General features: G+C 40.3%; 2 protein-coding genes across 7 annotated transcripts in view; both read right to left on the bottom strand.

The window, feature by feature from the left end:
- DLGAP1 (DLG associated protein 1) overlaps positions 1 to 19,775 on the bottom strand; it is a 1,399,633-nt gene that overhangs the window by 1,359,629 nt on the left and 20,229 nt on the right. The window lies entirely within an intron of this gene.
- Positions 1 to 19,775, bottom strand: part of AKAIN1 (A-kinase anchor inhibitor 1) — a 78,734-nt gene that overhangs the window by 38,730 nt on the left and 20,229 nt on the right. The window contains exon 1 of one of the 5 annotated variants that reach the window (XM_021096130.2): positions 17,284 to 17,457. The exons of 3 other annotated variants lie outside the window; for them this stretch is intronic. In XM_021096130.2, the coding sequence (XP_020951789.1) occupies positions 17,284 to 17,320 (37 nt within the window). In that variant the 5' untranslated portion in view covers positions 17,321 to 17,457. Of the gene's footprint in view, positions 1 to 16,825; positions 16,976 to 17,283; positions 17,458 to 19,775 lie in introns of those variants that run through there. One more of the 5 variants, XM_021096131.2, reaches the window with a different exon arrangement.

The following is a 19,775-nucleotide window of genomic DNA, read 5'->3' as shown; positions in this document are numbered from 1 at the left end:
CAAATTTTTATGTGACGTATAATCTATTGAATTATTTTATGGTAACTTCTCCATAAACCATGATCCCAACCCTATTTGATAAAAGAGATAAGTATTACTGTCCTATAAATAGGCAAACTGAGGTTCAGAAAGACTAAGTAACTTTCCCCAAACCATATAGCAGGTATGTAGAAAATTCTGCTATTAAAGGCAAGTTTCTGATTCCAAGCCAAGAAACATTTTCCAATGCCATGCTGCTTGTATATATCATATATTAAGTTGGAACTTTTTTTTTAATTTTACAGACTAAAATGATCATTTTGAGCAGTAAATATACATAATCACCTTTTATACTGGTATAATGAAAAAAAAAAAACAATTCAGGCAATTCAATCACAGGATTACCAAAACCAAGTGGGACACTTAGCATATTAAATAGCATTAAATATTCATTTTCAGACTCATGCATTATATGTTATACTCTATAAATAATAAATATACTCTTCCCATTTTGTCATATGTAAATTGCTTCCAAGTTAAATTATGTAACAAAAATATGTCTGAAGCCTAAAGGAAAACTGATGTGATAATGTACTTATCTTGACTCTTTTCTTCTGTGTTTGAAATCTGCCTTCTGAAATGTAGAACCAAGACAACTGCCCCTCTATCTCCATTTGACCCAGACTATTGTAGGAATACCAACAGCTACCTGAACGTCACTGGTGAGGACATAGAATTGACACTGCCAGGGGGCATCCCTGGGTGTGTGTCATGGGTTCTGCCTTAGTCCTTCTTCAATGTGACTCCATACCCACCTAAGAGTCACGCCTTCAAGGGAGTCACCAGGCTGGGGAGTTATCCTCCCAAGGTCTCGGTGCAAGTCCCTGGTTGATGTCCCCCTAGATCTGCGTGCGCCCACATTAGAGGACTGGGCTAATTTGACTTTGACCCCTAGCCTTACCAAGGTGGGACTCAACTGCCCACGGATATACAGACCTTCCTGCTAAGTGATGTGGGTAATCCTGCTCTTCTGGCTACCATAGTCACTGGGTGACTGACATCTCACCATGAACAAGTGTAAGACCACTCGCAGTATCCAAAGAGCGACAATCCTACAGTCTTGCCAATGACTAGAAGAGGTATCTTCCTTCCACCAGAGCAGGACCTGGCTGTAAAGACCCTATGTAGGCAGCAGAGTTAGAATCTTCTCTTGCTTTTTACATTAATGGGATGACTATGGGGTGAAATGAAAGATGACCATTGACTCCTTCCTTCATTCATTTATCCAGCATGTACCAAGCACATGCATATGTCCGGTTCTGAGAAAAGAAGACACAGGAGGAAGAGGAGTGAAGAGTCTGGCAAGCTGCTGGCCTGGCCCACTTGCTCTTTGAAAAGTTACATCAGTGGTTCTCAGCCCAAATGCACAATCGATCACCTGGAGAGCTTTTAATGAATAGATATGCTTGGAGCACATCACAAAAGATTTTTATTTTACCAGCCTGGGTTAGACCCAGAGCATTGATACAGATTTTAAAAGCTTCCAGTGTGTAGCCAGCACCAAGAACCCCTGAAATACAACACAGATAGTTACAGGGTGGGTTGGAACCCCATTGGGGCCAAGAAATAAAATATCTATGATCAGATCAAAATCCCAATGCTGGGAGTTCCCATCGTGGCGCAGTGATTAATGAATCAATCTGACTAGGAACCATGAAGTTGAGGGTTCGATCCCTGCCCTTGCTCAGTGGGTTAACGATCCGGCGTTGCTGTGAGCTGTGGTGTAGGTCGCCGACAGGCTCGGATCCCACATTGCTGTGGCTCTGGTGTAGGCTGCCAAGTACAGCTCTGATTAGACCCCTAGCCTGGGAACCTCTGTATGCCGCGGGAGCGGCCCAAGAAATGGCAAAAAGACAAAAAAAAAAAAAAAAATCCCAATGCTTTCAGTATACTATATTCTGATTTCCTTTGGTTTTTCCCTTGATGTTTAATAAAAGTCTACCTACCTCTGCTTGGAAAAACAGAAAAGAACACATCTACCTGTGCTGGGGGCAGTAGTTTAGGAGGACACACATACTGGTTCTGTCCTAGTGGTGGCAGCAGTCACAAAAGGGAGATGACCTCAAGCAGAGTCAGGCCCAGGTCAAATGCATTTGCTGTTCTTTTAGATCTTTAATATGTTTCTCCCTTGAGGACATCTTTGTTGTCATTTAAAATTTATAGAGAACATTTTTTTAAAAGGTACATTTATGAACCTAAAAGGTAAGATAACAGGGACTCTCTTCCTCCCCTTGTGGTCCCTGCCACCCCACCCCACACTCCAGCACTCATGCATGGCCCAGTGGCACTAAAGGATGGTCAACAGGAGAGGGTTTCTCTGGAATAAGGCTTTCTTTCCTATTCCCCAGGGAAGGCTTTCCAGGAGGAATCAGACCCAGAGAAAGGCAGTCACTTACTCCCTAAGGGATTCGACCCTCTGCCTTTCAATTCTAGCCCTTTAGTGTACTTTTGTATATCAAAGTCCTAGTGTTTGTCCCCTAGCAGAGTACCTGGCTCAGAGAAGACAGGAGGGAATGTTTATTGAATAAATGAATGAATAAATAAGTGAAATTATCTAAAGCATTTACCCTTCACCCCACCCACCTATCCCTGCTCTTCCCTGACAGCTGCAGCCCACTCCTGTCAAGGATCCTATGGCCTTGATCCCCAGGTCAGGCTGTCGTGCTCTGGTCTAAGGTGAGGAGGAGGGGTGGCCCACCTATTCTTTTTCCTGAGTTCCCTCTAATGGCCAAGAGTCCCACCCTACTAGCACTGCCCCAAAAGCACAGGAAAGAATGACAAAGATAAATGGAGACTTAAAGGTTGTCCTTCCTGACATAAGCTATTTTTAGAGCAAAACAACTATTGCTATGGACTTGTACAGCATGGCCTGGATTGGTGGTGAAACAATCTCTTTTGAAGCATGAGTCAGATTGCAATTAAGGCTCTAGAGGACCTCATGCTAAAAACCCTGGCTAGGGGTGATCAAAAGCTCATCTACAGTACTGCCTTAAAGATATAATTTAATTTTTTATTTCTGCAAAAAATATAAAATTAAAATGGAAAGGCAAAAAAATATATACAAGGATGTAAGAAATAATTCCATGAAGAGAAAAATGAACAGCTGTCAGACAACCCAGATGTGGATTCCACAGGAGCCTCCTGTCTAATTACCAAACAGCCCCATCATATGCGATTTATGAGAGGTGTCCAGAACAGAGACATTGCATTCATAATATGAATGCAGTTCTTGAGTTCCATAAGCTCTATTTCTCTTATTTGGAATAAAAAAAAAAACATTTTTTTAAAGAAAATGGAAAAGGCATTTCATGTATGTCTCTTAATTTCTGGAGGTAGATGCTCTGTTTCTATTTGGAACATGAAATAGCAGTGTAACCACAAATTAAAGAAAGATGTTTTTACATGATGGAGGATCATGTAAGAAAACGAATATATATATATATATGACTCGGTCACTTTGCTGTACAGTAGAAATTGACAGATCACTGTAAACCAACTATAATGGAAAAAACAAAAATCACTAAAAAGTAAAAAATAAAAAAAGAAAGGTGATTCTAGTTTGGCATTTCTTTATAATGCTGTGCCTTGCTTTAAAAAAAAAGAGCATGTGGCATGCCTAGCACATAGTAGGTCTTCTATGTAGCTCTCCTGCATTCATCTCCTCTGCCCAATAAACATCTGTGCTGAGAACTAAGATGCTAAACCTCTAAGATGCTAAGGAGGGATATTTAGGAAATGGAGCATATTTCTTACACAAAGTCATGTAGCAAGTCAGGGTAACTGGAAGAAAAACTCCAACCCGCCCTCTCCTAATCTCCAGCTAATAACTGTGGGATTGTTTTGACCAACAAACTTTATGGCTTTCTTCCCAAGAAGATTTATGTAAGATCAAAGAGCATGTTCAAAGAACAGTATCTAAGAATGTGTGTGTGGCTATGACCTACAATCACAGAATAAGAACTAAGGTCTCCAGGGGGGAAAGGGCATATAGAACATGAAACATTATTCCAAATTCCAGAATATTAATTTCTCCTAACTAGAAAGTTAAACATTAAAAATATCATGCATAATACCTTTACCGGAAAATCACCATTCAGCTTTTAAACTGAGAGAAGATCAGAATGAGTCAGATCAGCAAGATGACCATCTGCTTCCAAGCACACAGCTGTGCGCCTTTAAACAGCAACTTTCCATGATTCATAACTTATTCATCCCAGGATGCACTCCGACATCTGCTTTATCATCAATTCAGCTAGTTGGAGCATTTTGCTTTCAAGTTTCATAAACTCTACCTAGGTGACGTAGTGAACCAGTAAGTCAGACTTCTTCCACAGAAGGAATCAACTATATAGCTTCCCAAGACTGCTGGTCCAGTCTTCAAATCATATGCATACATATGTGTAAAAAATCACATGAATGTGTATGTGTATAAGACGCACATTCTTTCTCTTTTTTTTTAAATCTTTTTAGGGCCACACCCACGGCATATGTAAGTTCCCAGGCTAGGGGTCGATTGGAGCCTACATCACAGCCACAGCAATGCAGGATCCAAGCCTACACCACAGCTCAGAGCAATGCTGGATACTTAACCCACTGAGGGAGGCTAGGGATTGAACCTGCATCCTTGCGGATACTAGTCGGGTTCATTACCACTGAGCCACAATGGGAACTCCAAAATGCACTCTTAGTCATTGCCTTTTAAAACAATAATGTCAGTAATAACTACCATTTAGTGCCCTGGGGGCCAGGCACTTCCTCTTTATCTTCATTACCACTCTGGAAAATAGATCTTCTGATCTTCATTTAACAAATGAGCAAATCAGCAAGATGGGATGGATGTGGCAGCGGTGAGCTGTTTGCCTCCAGCCCTATCTGTCCCCAAACACAAGCTTTTTCAACAACCAACTCTGCCTTGGAGTTCCCGTTGTGGCTCAGTGGTTAACGAATCTGACTAGGAACCATGAGGTTGCGGGTTCGATCCCTGGCCTTGCTCAGTGGGTTAAGGATCCGGCATTGTCATGAGCTGTGGTATAGGTTGCAGATGCAGCTCGGATCCCATGTTGCTGTGGCTCTGGCGTAGGCTGGCGGCTACAGCTCTGATTAGACCCCTAGCCTGGGAACATCCATATGCCACGGGAGTGGCCCCAGAAAAGGCAAAAAAAGACAAAAAATCAAATAAAAATAAAAAAATAAAGATTATATTGTGTATAGAAAATAAGTGCATCTAATGTCAAGCATTGATTCTGAAACATAAACTTGATCAGGCATTCAGAACCTTCTATCATCTACAAAAATGAGAATAATGACAATTTTACTCTGTCTTTTTTTTTTTAATGATACACAGAGGAAAACTGAATAGTATGAAAAGATAATGGTACTCTGTGTAAACAGTCATGTCCAAAAATAAAAAGCATGTCAGGATAACCTTTTAGCTTAAAAAAGTAGGGGATATAATTTTAGAGACAAAGTATGAGAAGTTACATTAAAATATTAACAGTTGTTACTGCTGGATAATATTGTCATTTTTCGTTTCTTTTTGATAATCCATGCATATTAAAATTTCTAAAACTGGAGTTCCCATCATGGCTCAGTGGTTAACGAACCCAACTAGCATCCATGAGGATGCGGGTTCGATCCCTGGCCCTGATCAGTGGGTTAAGGATCCAGCATTGCTGGGAGCTGTGGGGTAGGTCGCAGACAATGGCTCAGATCCATGTTGCTGTGGCTGCGGTGTAGGCCAGCAGCTATAACTCTGATTCGACCCCTAGCCTGGGAACCTCCATATGCCACAAGTGTAGCCCTAAAAAGACCAAAAAGAAAGAAAGAAAGAAAGAAAGAAAGAAAGAAAGAAAGAAAGAAAGAAAGAAAGAAAGAAAGAAAGAAAGAAAGAAAGAAAGATTCTAAAACTATAATGACAAAAATTTTAACTTGATGAAATATTGTTTAATTTTAAATGATAGCGAGGAATTAGAAGATGCGGTAATTATGTCAGAATGACATCTAGGAATCAGTAGCTAACTTAAACCACCTTTAAAACTCTACACATTTGATTAAGAAGCAAGAGCCAAAAAATATGCTGTTTACAAGAAACCCACATTGAATATAATGACAAAGATATTAAAAGTTAAAGGATGGAAAATGATATACAGTCAATTCTCCTTATTTATAGTAGTTATATTCTATAAAGTCATTGCAAACAGTGAATTAGCAAATATGGAACCACTGCTCCCAAGGAAGCACAAGGCTTAGGTTCCTGCAAATCTCTGGTCATGTTTTTGCCAAATGACTAACACATAACTTTGTTGTACATGTGTTTCTACTTAAAGACACCTTATGAAATGTATGTTGTTGATTTATCAACATCAACCTCACAACCAACAGCATTATACTGATGCCTGAATGGAGCTTATCTAATAATTTCCTCCTTCACAAGGCACATCACAACTTTACTGTAGTTAGAACATTAGATAACACCTTAGCACTACACTTGGGGGCCAATAAAACAGTGAAATCACCAACAAAAAGCGCAAAGGTGTAAAAAACTAAATAGACCACCAAAAGCACATCGGCTTACATTATGAGAGCTGAAACAAAAAGACAAAACATTGCCTTGTTCAATCTCAGATGCAAACACACATTCAGACAAGTCAACTTTTTTGACATTCTATACATGTCCTTGAATGTATAGAAAGTGCTGCAAATATTGATTTTGATTGATCAATTTTACAAATAGATTTTAGTGAGTAGGAAAACTTACAAATACAGAATCAATGAATAATGAGAATCAACTGTACCATGCACTAATCAAAGGAGAGCCAATAGGACTATGTTATAGTCAGTCAAAATAGACTTCAGAGTAAGAAGAATTACCAGAGATAAAGAGGAACACTACTTAATGATTAAAGAGACAAATCACCAAGAAAATATAACAGTGTTTAATGCATATGCACCTAATAGAGCAGTAAAATACATGAAGCAGAAAGTGATAAACCAAATAGAAAAATCTAGTTTTTGCTAGAGGTTTCAACACTCCTTTCCTCGTAATCAATAGACCAAGTAGGCTCAATATCAGCTAGAATGTAGAAGAATGAACATCATCCACCAACTGTATCAAAATGACAATTTATGGAGCACTCCACCTGAAAAGAGGAGATACGCATTCTTTTCAAGTGCACATAAGATGTTCACCAAGATAGACCCCACTCTGTCTCAAAAACAAATCTTACCTAATTTCAATCAATTGAAACCATAGAAAGGTTATTTTTCTAATCATAATGGAATTAAACTGGAAGTTAATAGCAGGAAAAGAAAAAAGAAAGTAATAGCAAAAAGATATATAAGAAATCTTCAGGCAATTGGAAACTAAACAACACAGTTCTATATAATCCATGGGACAAAGAAGCGATATCAAGGAAAATTAGTAAATATTTTGAACTGAATGAAAATACAGTGTTAAAATGTAACACATTCTAAAGCAATGCTTGGATGGAAATTTATAAGATTTGATGCTTATATGAGGGAAAAAAAAAAAGACCCGAAATAAACAATGTAAGTTCATCTTAAATCTGGAAAAAGAAAAACAAAGTTAAAGCAAGTAGAAGAGTTCCCGTCATGGCGCAGCAGAAATGAATCCGACTAAGAATCATGAGGTTGTGGGTTCAATCCTTGGCCTCGCTCAGTGGGTTAAGGATCTGGTGTTGCCATGAGCTGTGGTATAGGTTGCAGGTATGGCTCAGATATTGCGTCACTGTGGCTGTGGTACAGGCTCAGAGCTGTAGCTCCAATTTGATCCCTAGCCTGGGAACCTCCATATGCCATGGGTGCAGCTCTAAAAAGCAATAAATGAATAAATAATAGAGCAAGTAGAAAGGAAGAAATGATAAAGAGCAGAAATCAATAACATTGAAAACAATAAACAATAAGGAAAATCAATGAGACAAAAAGATGCTTCTTTGAAAAGATATTTAAAAATTAACAAACAAACCTGTAGCCAACTGTCAAAGAAAAATAAATACAAAACATAAACTTCCAGTATCAGGAACCAAAGGAAGCTATCCCTACAGACCCCACATAGATTAAGTAGATAGTAAAAGTACAAAAAAATTTATTCATATAAATTCAACAAATTAAGTGAAATGGACTAATTCCATAAAGAACTACCAAAACTGGTTCAGTGGGTTAAGAACCTGACATAGTATCCATGAGGATGTAGGTCTGATCCCTGGCCTCACTCATTGGATTAAGGATCCAGTGTTGCCACAAGCTGCAACAGATGTGGCTTGATCTGGCGTTGCTGTGGCTGTGGTGTAGGCCTGCAGCTATAGCTGCAGCTCTGAATCAAACCCTAGTCCAGGAACTTCCATATGCCACAGATGCAGCCATTAAAACAAAAAACAAACAAACAAAAACCTCCCTACAAAGAAAACTCTGCCCCAGATGGTTTCTTTGATGAATTCTACCCAACATTTAAAGAAGAAATTATACTATTCTACACCCCTCCTCCAGATAACTGAAGAGAAGGGATCATTTCCCATCTCATATATGCAGACAGCATTATATTATATGAAAACCCAGACAAAAATAGTGCATGAGGAGTTCCCTTCATGGCTCAGCAGTTAACAAACCCAACTAGGATCCATGAGGATGTGGGTTCCATCCCTGACCTTGCTCAATGGGTTAAGGATCTGGCATTGCCGTGAGCTGTGGTGTAGGTCACAGACACAGCTCAGATTCTGTGTTGCTATGGTTAGGGTGGCAGCTGTAGTTCCGATTCGGCCCCTAGCCTGGGAAACTCCATATGCCATGGGTGTGGCCCTAAAAATAGCAAGAAAAAAAATAGTGCATGAAAAAGCAAACTATAGACCAACATTCCTTATCAACACTGCAAAAACATCCTCAAAAAAATATTAATGAATTGAAATGAATATTCATTTAGTATATGAAAAGAATAATATATCATGACCAAGTGAGTGTTATCTCAGGCATGTAAGACTGGTTCACTATTTGAAAATCAATCAACATAATCCACCATATCGATGGCCTAATAAAGAAAATCCGCTTGGTCGTATCATTACACTTAACAATATTCAACACCTATTGATGATAAAAACTCAAAGCAAACTAAGAATAGAAAGGAACTTCCTCAGCCTAAAAGAATATCTACAGAAAACCCTAGGGCTAACATCATACTGATGAAAGGCTGCAATGCTTTCTTCTAAGACTCGAAACAAGGCAAGAAAGTCCACTCTCACTACTCTTATTTAACGCTACACTACAACCACTAGTCAGTGCAAAATGGCATAAAAATAGGAGGAAAAAAAAAGAAATAAAATATTCCGTATTTACAGACAACATAATTGCCCACATAACAAGTGCTAAGAAATTTACAAAATAGTTCCTGTGACTAATGAGAGAGGTAAGCAAGATCATAGGAAAAAAAGTCAACATGCAAAAATCAATCATGTTTCTAAAATAGCAAACAATGTTTGGAAAATGAATTGTTTTTAAATGTCCTCCTCCAAAAGAAATATTTAGGTATAAGTCTATCAAAACATATGGAAGACATGAAAACTACAAAATACTGATGAAAGCAATCAAAGACCTAATTGGAGACTCCACACGCTTAGGATTTTAATTCTCCACAAACCAATCTATAAATTCCATGAAATTCCAATCAAAATCTCAGCAGATTTTATGTAGATACAGGTAAGCCAATTCTAAAATTTATATGAAAAGGCAAAGAAACTACAATAACCAAAACAATTTTTAAAGAGAAGAAAAGTTGAAAGATTTCCATTACTTGACTTTATGGCTTACTGTAAAGCCACAGAAATCAATATCTGTGGTGTCAGCGGAAGGATAAGATGAATGAAACAGGATAAAGAGTCCAAAAATAGGCCCACATCCATATAGACAATTAATTTTTAACAAGTTGCAAATGTAAGTCAATGGAGAAATAGTATCTTTCAAAAAAATGGTTATTAGAACAACTGGACATTCATATACATAAGAAAATTAAACTTGAGCTATAATACACACCATATCCAACAATCAACTTATTATGGACTGAATGTCTGTTATCCCTCCAAAACTATTATGTTGAAGCCCTAACCTCCAATGTGATAGTATTAGGTGGTGAGGCCTTTAGGAGATGATCAAGTTTAGATGAAGTGATGAGGGTAGGCATCTAATTCCATGATTTGATCCAAATGTAAAATTATAAAACTTATAGAAAAACGTCTTGACCTTGGGTTATGCAAAAAGTTCTAAGATATCATCAAAAATAAAATCAATAAATTAGACTGCAACACAATTTTAAAAATTTCCTTTACAAAAGTGTTAAAAAAAAATCAAGAGTCAAGCCACAAACTAGAAGAAAATATTTGCAAATCACATATTGAACAACAGATTTATACCCAGAACATATAAAGAACCCTCAAAACTCTATTATAAGAACACAAACCTCTCTATCCAAAATGGGCAAAAGATCTGAACAGACACTTCACCAAAAGAAGATATACATATGGCAAATAAGATCCTGAAAAAATGTGTCAAAACGACTTGCCATTAGGAAAATGCAAAGCAAAATCACAATGAATACCATTTTACATGCCATTAGAAAGACAAGAATGCAGATCAACTGCAACTAGAAAACTCTGCTGATGGTAATGCAAAATGGTGCAACCCTTCAGAAGAACACACATTTACTATAAGACCCAGTAATCTCAAGTCTAAAGATTTACCCTAGACAAATGAAAATCCATTTTCAGGAGTTCCCATTGTGGCTCATTGGAAACGAATCTAACTAGCGTCCATGAGGATACAGATTGGATCCCTGGCCTTGCTCAGTGGGTTAAGGATCAGACATTGCCATGAGCTGTGGTGTAGGTCGCAGACATGGCTCAAATTTGACACTGCTGTGGTTGTAGGACAGCAGCTACAGCTCTGGTTGGACCCCTAGCATGGGAACCTCCATATGCCGCAGGTGTGGCCCTAAAAAAAAAAAATCTTAATGTTCACACATAACATGTACAGGATCGTTTATCACAACTATATTCATAACTCCTAAAACCAGAAAATAACAAATATTTAGGAAAAAGGATAAACAACAGTGGGTCCATCTATACAATGGAATACTACTCAACAATAAAAAGGAATGAATTTTTGATACACAAACAACATGGAAGAAACTCACTGAAATTACACTGAGTGAAAAAAGCCAGTCTCAAAGGGTTATATGCTATATGATCCCATTTACATCACATTCTGGAAAAAGCACATCTATAAGGGTAGAAAACAAATCAGTGGTCACCAGAGGTTAGGGATGGAAAGAAGGGTTTGATTAAAAAGGGAGTTTTTTAAGTACAATAGAACTGTACTGTGGTCATACACAACACTATGCATGTGTATAACTCACAGAGTTGTACATCCAAAAAGTCAATTCAACTGTTTATAAATATTTTTAAATAATAAATTTATCAAAGTTTTTTTAGAAAAACTTTATGCAGGAGTTCCTGTTGTGGCTCGGTAGAAACGAACTTGATTAGGATCCATGGGAGTGCCAGTTCAATCCCTGGCCTCACTCAGTGGGTTAAGGATCCAGTATGGTCATGAGCTGTGGTATAGATGGCAGATGCAGCTCTGATCTGGCATTGCTGTGGCTGCGGTGAATGCCAGCAGCTGTAGCTCTGATTAGACCCTTAGCCTGGGAACTTCCACTTGCTGCAGGAGCGGCCCTAAAAAAAAAAAAATTCATAAACAAATAAGTAAATAATAAAAATTTTAAAAACCCTTTACGCCAAAGAGGAGAATTGCAGTTGGCAGACTATAAACCTTACAGTTAAGACAGTTGGCTATATAATTTATTTATTCATAGATCTCTCAGGAATTGGTAAGAGGTTTATAAAAATAAATAAAAGCTATAATTTCTTTGCAATAAATATTTTCTTGAATACTTTTGATAGCTCTCTCTAGAACTGCTTTTGCTAAACGTTTTTTCAAACCAATTGCAGAAGTCAAGGGACTGTCTAATTGCTTGTAATTATACCATTTTTATTCCCCCTTTGAAATCCTTGTTATACCTTGACTAATTCATGTACAAGAACAGAAAGACCTTTTTGTTGACAATACAGCTTATTTGAAGGCAATCCAAAGAACGTCAAGTATATATCAGGTCCATCCACAGAGAGGTGCATTAATCCCTGAAGCATATTCTAATCACTGGGGGAGGGGGAACTAACTGCCCAGGGGTAAGGAAACATCTGTCCTCACTTTCGACTTCATACTCTATCCATTAGTGGCTCTTCCTCAAGGGAGGAGGCGTTGCTAATACGATTGCTCAGTGTCTTGAATTATCTGGGTGAAACCACAGCATTGAAAAGACATGTGAATTTGTGAACATCTTCTTTCTCATTCTGGAATAGGCCAGGAAATAGCCTGACATTCCCTTGGGTACTTTTTCACCTCCGACACTAAAGTCTAGCACTAGTGGTCTTTCTTCTTTCTTCCACATTGACTTTGTGCACAAATTGGTAAGAATACCTTGATATCCCCCATAAACCCAACGGTATCATATGGGAAGTCCAGATATCTTTCAGAACTTTTTTCTTTTCTCAGATGAAAGCTTTTGCTAATAAAGTCACAGACTAAATAACCTGGGTCAATTTAACAGTATGCACAGAAATGAAAGTATTTTTTCTTATTGTTTGTGTCATCCTCTTTCCTTTAGCACTGGTGGTTTGCTTCTAAATCTTCTTAGATTGCTATTCAAAGATTCTACCTTTGGTTTGGCAATAAGAAAGCAGGAGGAATAGATTAGATATTTAGGAAAAGCAAAGACCTGACTTTGGCCTTTTGCCTCAGCTATGTATCCACAGCTCAGTTTAAACTATGTTTGGGGATGTATGGTACTTACAGAGAAATTATATATATATATATATATTTAATGTATATTTTTAAAATTTATGGCCACACCTAAGGCATATGGAAGTTCCTGGGCCAGGGACTGAATCCAAGTAAGAGCTTTGATCTATACCACAGCTGTGGCAACACCAGATCCTTTAACCTTCTGAATCAGGATCAAACTCTTGGCCACAGCAACTCAAGCCTCTGCAGTCAGACTCTTAACCCACTATGCCACAGTGGGAACTCCTAAATATATTTTAAATATATATTTTTAATTTCTCATTTTCTTGTTCTTAATTTTGTATAATTTCTTCAAAGGGAAGAAGAAATGAGAGATAGCCTTCATGTAACTGAATACTTCAATTATTAGTAGTCACGGTCCTTAGCTTAAAGGGGTTTAAAATTGGTATGCACAAAACTAAAACCCTCTTAACTTACAAAGTCTATGAATGGTATAAGAAGGAGGAAAAGCACAGAACTGAATTACCTACCCTATATAAACTGAAAAACCACCAAAATATCCTGCCCAACTGAAGCCTTGTTCCTTACAACCTGTAGATTAATTGAAACCAGAGAATCCAAGAATATTTATTACTATATGATAACAGTGAATCAAAACCAGAGTTCTATAAAGTTATTTCTCCTTTATTCCATTGTATTTCTGGACTGCAACTTGCTTAACAAATCTCTGTCACTTTTCACCTTGTCTTTAAGGTAAGCAAAGAGGCAGCAGAACCATTCAAAGTTAGGATAATTCATATAAGCAAAGCCAGAACTAAACCTCAGGGTTCTTGGCTCCCTTTGCTAAAGTTCAAAAAGCTACAATGGGTTTTAAAGGACCTAGTACCTAATTCAAAAAGATACATGCACTCCTAAGTTCACAGCAGCACTATTCACAGTAGCCAGGATATGGAAACAAACTAAATGTCCATCAACAGACGAATGGATAAAGATGTGGTACATATATACAATGGAATAATACTTAGCCATAAAAAAGAATTAGCAGCAACATGGATGGAACTAGAGATTCTCATACAAGTGAGGTTAAGTCAGAGAATGACAAACACTATGTGATATTACATATATCTAGAATCTAAAACATATCTTCAAAACATAAAGAAACTCACAGACATAGAGAATAAACTTGTGGTTGCCACGGCGGAAGGGGTTGGGGAAGGGATGGAGTGGGAGGTTGGGATTAGCAGATGTAAGCTATTACACATGAGTGGATAATCAACAAGATTCTACTGTATAACACGGACACTATATTCAATGTTCTATGAGAAACCATAATTGAAAAGACTATTTAAAAAATGTGTACATATATATTTAATATACATAATTGAGTCACTTTGCTGTTCAGCAGAAATTAACACAACATTGTAAATCAACAATACTTCACTTAAAAAAATAAAGGGTGGCAAAACACTGTAAATCAAATATACTTCAATAAAAAAGTTAAAAATAAAGGACATAATACCCACTGACCCAATTTTATGAATAGTTCATTGTTAATTTGTTGTTATATTCATTGTGAACTATCTAATACTTTTTATTAATTTTGGAATAATCCTAGCCTCTGTTCCCTCCCTTTCTGAGTGTCTGGTTGGCTTGGAGAAAGGGATGGGTTAAGTATTTCCCTTGACTTTGTACAAAACATCTGGATGCCCAGATTATAGAGATTTAGAAGAGCAATAGTCCTAGAGATGAGGTTGTAATGCGGAAAATCTGGCAGGGTTAAAAAACCAATGCCTTGTTCAAATTTCCTTTCAGAATAATATCACTACATGAATTAGAAGACGTATGATCAGTAGATGAGAAGGTAATTGACTGAATATTTTTAGCATCCTATTTTTATTGCCCCAGAATGCTTATGACTTTTCAAAAGAAACTCAAAATTGAAGAAATGACCCAAAAAGTATTTCCCCAAGGGTTTCTGTACATATGTTATTCAGGTCAATTTATGGAATCTCTAACAGTTATGAAGAGATGGAACTAATGCAAAACTTGGGGAAAATGGAAAAATAAAGTCCTATCCAATAAGTGGGCTGCTTAAGCCAAGAAAATCCACTCCAGAAATTCCCCACTGCTCATTACACAATCTTTCACTCACAATTATGCTTTTAGAAAATGCCTAGTTAACATTCCCCAACAACCTTAACTAGACAACAGTAGTCCATCCCCCACTGTGGAACTATAAAAACACTCCCCTTTGGCTACATCTAATTCCTGCCTTTGGACCAAAAAGCAGCTACCCCTGAAACTGGTGAGGCATTTTGCTTTAAGATAGGCTCCGATTGGACCCCTAGCCTAGGAACCTCCATATGCCATGGGTGCGGCCCTAAAAAGACAAAGGGAAAAAGAAAAAAGATAGGCTCTGGGGTATAGGAAAAAACAAAGAGTATCTAAAGTCAGAAAACCCCAGCTAAGGTTGTGCTGGAAAGACTATGTGGAACCACTGCCTCTCTGGAAGGGCTGGTAAAATAGAGATGATAGTGCTTACCCCAGAGGGTCATATGAAGATCAAAGGAGACAACAGCCTGAATGTTTTATAAAGTGTTAATTAGATGATAAATGCAACAAGGAGCAGTTGTTTCCCAACTTTCCAGATCCTGTGGTGACTGAATGTCCTTCACCGTACAGAACAATGTCTCCCCTGGAGTTACTTGGGACGGGCAGCAGAAGGGTTCCTGGGCTTTCCTCTAAGGCACTGCTCTGAGTCACTGCCTGTGGTGAGTGTCAGAAGGGACAGAACTCCTTCCAGGCCTCTTCCTCAGCTAGCACCCAGTTTTTTTTTGGGGGGGGGGGGCGGTGCCAGGGTCAGACTTCCTTTTCTCAAGTTTTGCTATTTGAATTTTTTGAAGGACAGACTCAATTCTTACTTTTTAAAAATGCAGCTATCTGAGGTCCATGGCCCACAGCAAATACAAACCAACCTTTCAGGTCAAAGAACCATAGCATAACAAAGTCAGACTCCCAGGCCCTTCTATTCTTTTTATTACTCCTTCCTCCCCACCCCAACCCCATAGCGTCTTCAGTGATAGCACGGCCCATAATTTAAGACAGGGGGGAAACAGACTTTGCACACACCCCTAAAGAGACCTTCCTACGTTAACGACGACCACGCTTTCCCCGCCACTCCCTAATCCGCCTGACCTCACCCAAACACACACCAATGTCCTTGGCGGGGGAAGGGGGGGGGGCTCACTCAAATAAACACACGCACTCGCCAGTACGCCGGTCAACCGCGGACAAATCTGACTCTTTGCCAACTTGTAGCCACAGAGAGCAGCGAAGGGACTAAGTCCTTCATCGCCAGCTCCAAAGAGACACTGCGACCGCCAGCGGCGCCGCAGTAGCAGCCTCTGTACTGCAGCCTCCAGCTGCTGGAGTTTCAGATCTAATTCCTTAAAGAGTATCGCTCTTCCGCCCTTTGTCCCACTTCCAGAGCTTCACACACTTCTCTCCCCAGGAGGTTGGGAGGACCCGTGTCATGCTGCCACTTCTGCTGAGGGCGAGTGACACTGAATAAGGTTCCCATCGAAGTAGCCAGAAACCCACTACTCTTTTCCCCATCTCTCCACCCTCCTGCTCAAGTAAGCGCCTGTGCTGCCTGCGAAGATCGCAGTTCTCAGGGCGCCTGAGTCTGATGGGATATGGAGGAAGCAGGCGGGAAGAGAAGCGAGGGGCAGGACGACAGCTGAGATTCTTAGAGGAAGGATGGGGCGGGACTGGGGAGAGGGACTCTCTCCCTCCTGTCCACTCCCTACTACAGGCGGCAACTCCAAAAGGCGCAGGTGGGCCACAAGGTAAAGGCCTTTTCTCCCTCCACTTCCCCGCTCCCCTCTTGGACACCTGGTGAAAAAGCAAGGTGCAGGTGTACCTGGAGCGAACACCATGATTTCCTCCAGCCGTTGCCCCCCAAGATAAGGAGAGACAGACAGATGGACAGACTGAGAGTGGACGGAAAGCCAGGACTTGGGGTCCAGAGCAGGTGGGAGCGTAGGGCGCGCGCTGGCCGCGGGTCGGGACGATCAGCACCTCGGACAGCTCCCCGCCGCGCGATCCCGGGGCCGCAGCTCCCGCTGCCGCGGCGCGCTCAGCCTCCACAATGCACTGCTCTGTCCGCGGCCACGGCGGCGGCAGCAGGAGGAGGAGAGCGGATGCCGGCTCAGTCCATCCCTCATTCCCGCGCCAGCTCAGCGTAACTGCTGCGTGGGGAGCAGCACCCTTCTACCTCTTCCACCGAGAAGGACGGACGGACGGACGGACGGAAAAGGAAGAGAGAAAAGGTAATTGCCCGGCTTCCCGGCAGGGGGACAGCTAATTGCTTCTAATTACCTGCTGTCTCTCGCCCCCGTGGATACTGGACTGACATTTAGGATGTTTGCCTTCAAAGAGCTTTACCCTGAGTTCTCCGAGTTAGGCTAGCTTTGAACAGAAGGGTGGGGCCTCCAAGTTAACCAGTCCTTGGAGTCCAGGACTCCTCTCTCTCCCAGAGTCCTAATCTTCTGCTAGCGTCAGAAAGAAAGCTGGAGGGAAGGGCAAGCTGACTGTGGAACGTGAGGAGGGCGCCCCTGTCAGGCACCCCTCCCGGGCGGCTCTGAAAGCTCTGACGCTTGGGGACCCTCAAGGTCATCACGTTAGAGACAGAAGGGCTGACCAGCGCAGAGGAAAGAGACCTCGGTAAGGCGGGTCTCCACCAACAAACACACATCCTAGGGAAGGGGGGCCCGGAGCGTTCCCTTCAAAAGTGAGAACCGCCCACAGACAGATCAAGAAACACCAATGCTTCCCCTTCCATCACCCAACTGAAAACTCTACCCCCACTCCTACTCCGAAGTGCCCCCACACTCACCTCATGCTTCTAATACACTCTTCATTTTAAAGCATCATCTAGCTCCCCCCAGAAATGCTTGTGCAGTGTGGACAGCCCACACTAGATATTACCCAGCTTGAGACAAATCCATCCAGGTTACAACCCCAGAGCAAGAATGACATAGGATTCTCCAGCCTCAAAGCAAATGTCAGTGGCTTCAGGTTTTAGTCTCTATTTTTGCAGCTGAATAGAGTTTTCCAAGAATGAAAGGTGATCCAGGTGATCCCCAGTGTTTTATGGGGTTTCTTCATCTCTCCCTGGAAAATGTAGTTGTTCTGAAAATGCAGTATTTCTTAATAATTTGGTTGGTCGCCATTCGTGCTACATTCTTGGCAAATAGTAAGCATTCTAATAACCTTATTGGCAGAAGTTTTGTTCAAAGCCATCTGATAGATTGAAAAATGCAGTCTTACAGCTCTTGAACTGTGGTTTGCATGGAGGCATATGGGTACCCTAAGCATAAAACAATCAGTACTACTCCTAGCACCAGGCTCCACAGGGGCTTGAACAGATGGGCCCTGCCTCAGCAGCAACAAGATGCAAGTCAGCTGATGGACAGTATGAAGTGTGTGCATGCCAGGATGCAGTCTTCTCACTTCCCTAAGTTATACCAAAAGCCAGGGACCAATGATGCTTCACTCTGTCTTCTTCGCTTATCACCAGCAAAAGTGTGAAACACTATTTGAAATAATCCTTAAATGACTGAAAAGACCTCTTTCTTTTATCACACTCAAAAGGGCTCTTTTACAAACTTTATTTTTAATGGGTTTACCTCTTATCCTAATACATAAACAATGACTCATTATTAAGTTCAAGAAAAAGCAACAGTGTAGGAAAAGTAAAAAAGGTTTGAGAATTACCACCATTTACTAGCGTGTGACCTTATATAAGTTACTTAACAGTATTATCTGCAAGAGGAGGATTAAGGTATCTGCAAGGTTTGTTGTGAGGCTTAAATGTGATAATGGATTAATGGATTAAATAGGAGAGCAGAGCCCCAGTTAAACACATTCCAGGAAATTACTGACACCCTGCTAGTAGAGGACATGCTGGAGGAATGCAAACTAAATGTGTTAGGTCAGTACTTCTCAGACAAGAATGTGCACATGAATTCCAGGGAGATCTTGTTCAAATGCAGATCCCGATTCAGTAGACTGGGGTGGGGCCTGAGATTTTGTATTCCTAACGAGCTCCCTAGCAATGGCCACGCTTGTAGGTGCTGATGGTCTGTCCATAGACTTTATTTTGAGCAGCAAGGTGGAAATTACCTCTCTCTGCTTCAACGGCAGAGCACACCTTTCCAGATGTTAAATAAGGAAGATGGATTCCCACCCACTTCCAAGCTAGACAGGGGTCATGATGGTAAGAGAAAGAAAGGACACTTGTAAAAGGTCCCAGAGCTCCTCTGATAGTCTGCTGTGGCACCAGGAGGTAGTGTGACTCAGTAAAAACCAATGCAACAGCTGAAGGAAAGAAGGACAATCTCTCATCTCAGCCCCATCCTCAGCTCTTCTCTGCCTTTCCTTCTCCCACCGCATCACTTCATTCTCTCTACCCAATATACCACCGCTACCTAGCCAGAGGACAATAGACTCCCAATCCAATTTTACTTGTTTACATTTTAGTAAGAACAATTAATTTTATTCCCAATAAAACCAAGGCACTTTAATAAGTTTTTTTAGTTATTTCATCAGTAAATTTTATATTCGACAATATTAATCTCCCATTTTTACTACTACTGGAATGATTATTTTGATAGTTTAATTTCAATACCCTGAAAATGGTAAATGATCCGTGTGTGTGTGTGTGTGTGTGTGTGTGTGTGTGTGTGTGTGTCTTTTTGTCTCTTCTAGGGCCGCGCCCAAGGCATATGGAGGTTCCCAGGCTAGGGGTCGAATCGGAGCTATAGCTGCCAGCCTACACCACAGCCACAGCAACGCCGGATCCTTAACCC

This window comes from Sus scrofa, chromosome 6 (genome assembly GCF_054392235.1).
Source record: "Sus scrofa isolate SSC_HxYL_T2T_F1_AM1 chromosome 6, Sscrofa_HxYL_maternal_Yorkshire_Landrace_v2.0, whole genome shotgun sequence".
Classification (NCBI taxonomy): domain Eukaryota; kingdom Metazoa; phylum Chordata; class Mammalia; order Artiodactyla; family Suidae; genus Sus; species Sus scrofa.
Note: the sequence above shows the minus strand (reverse complement) of the source record. Positions and strands in the feature narration are given on the sequence as shown.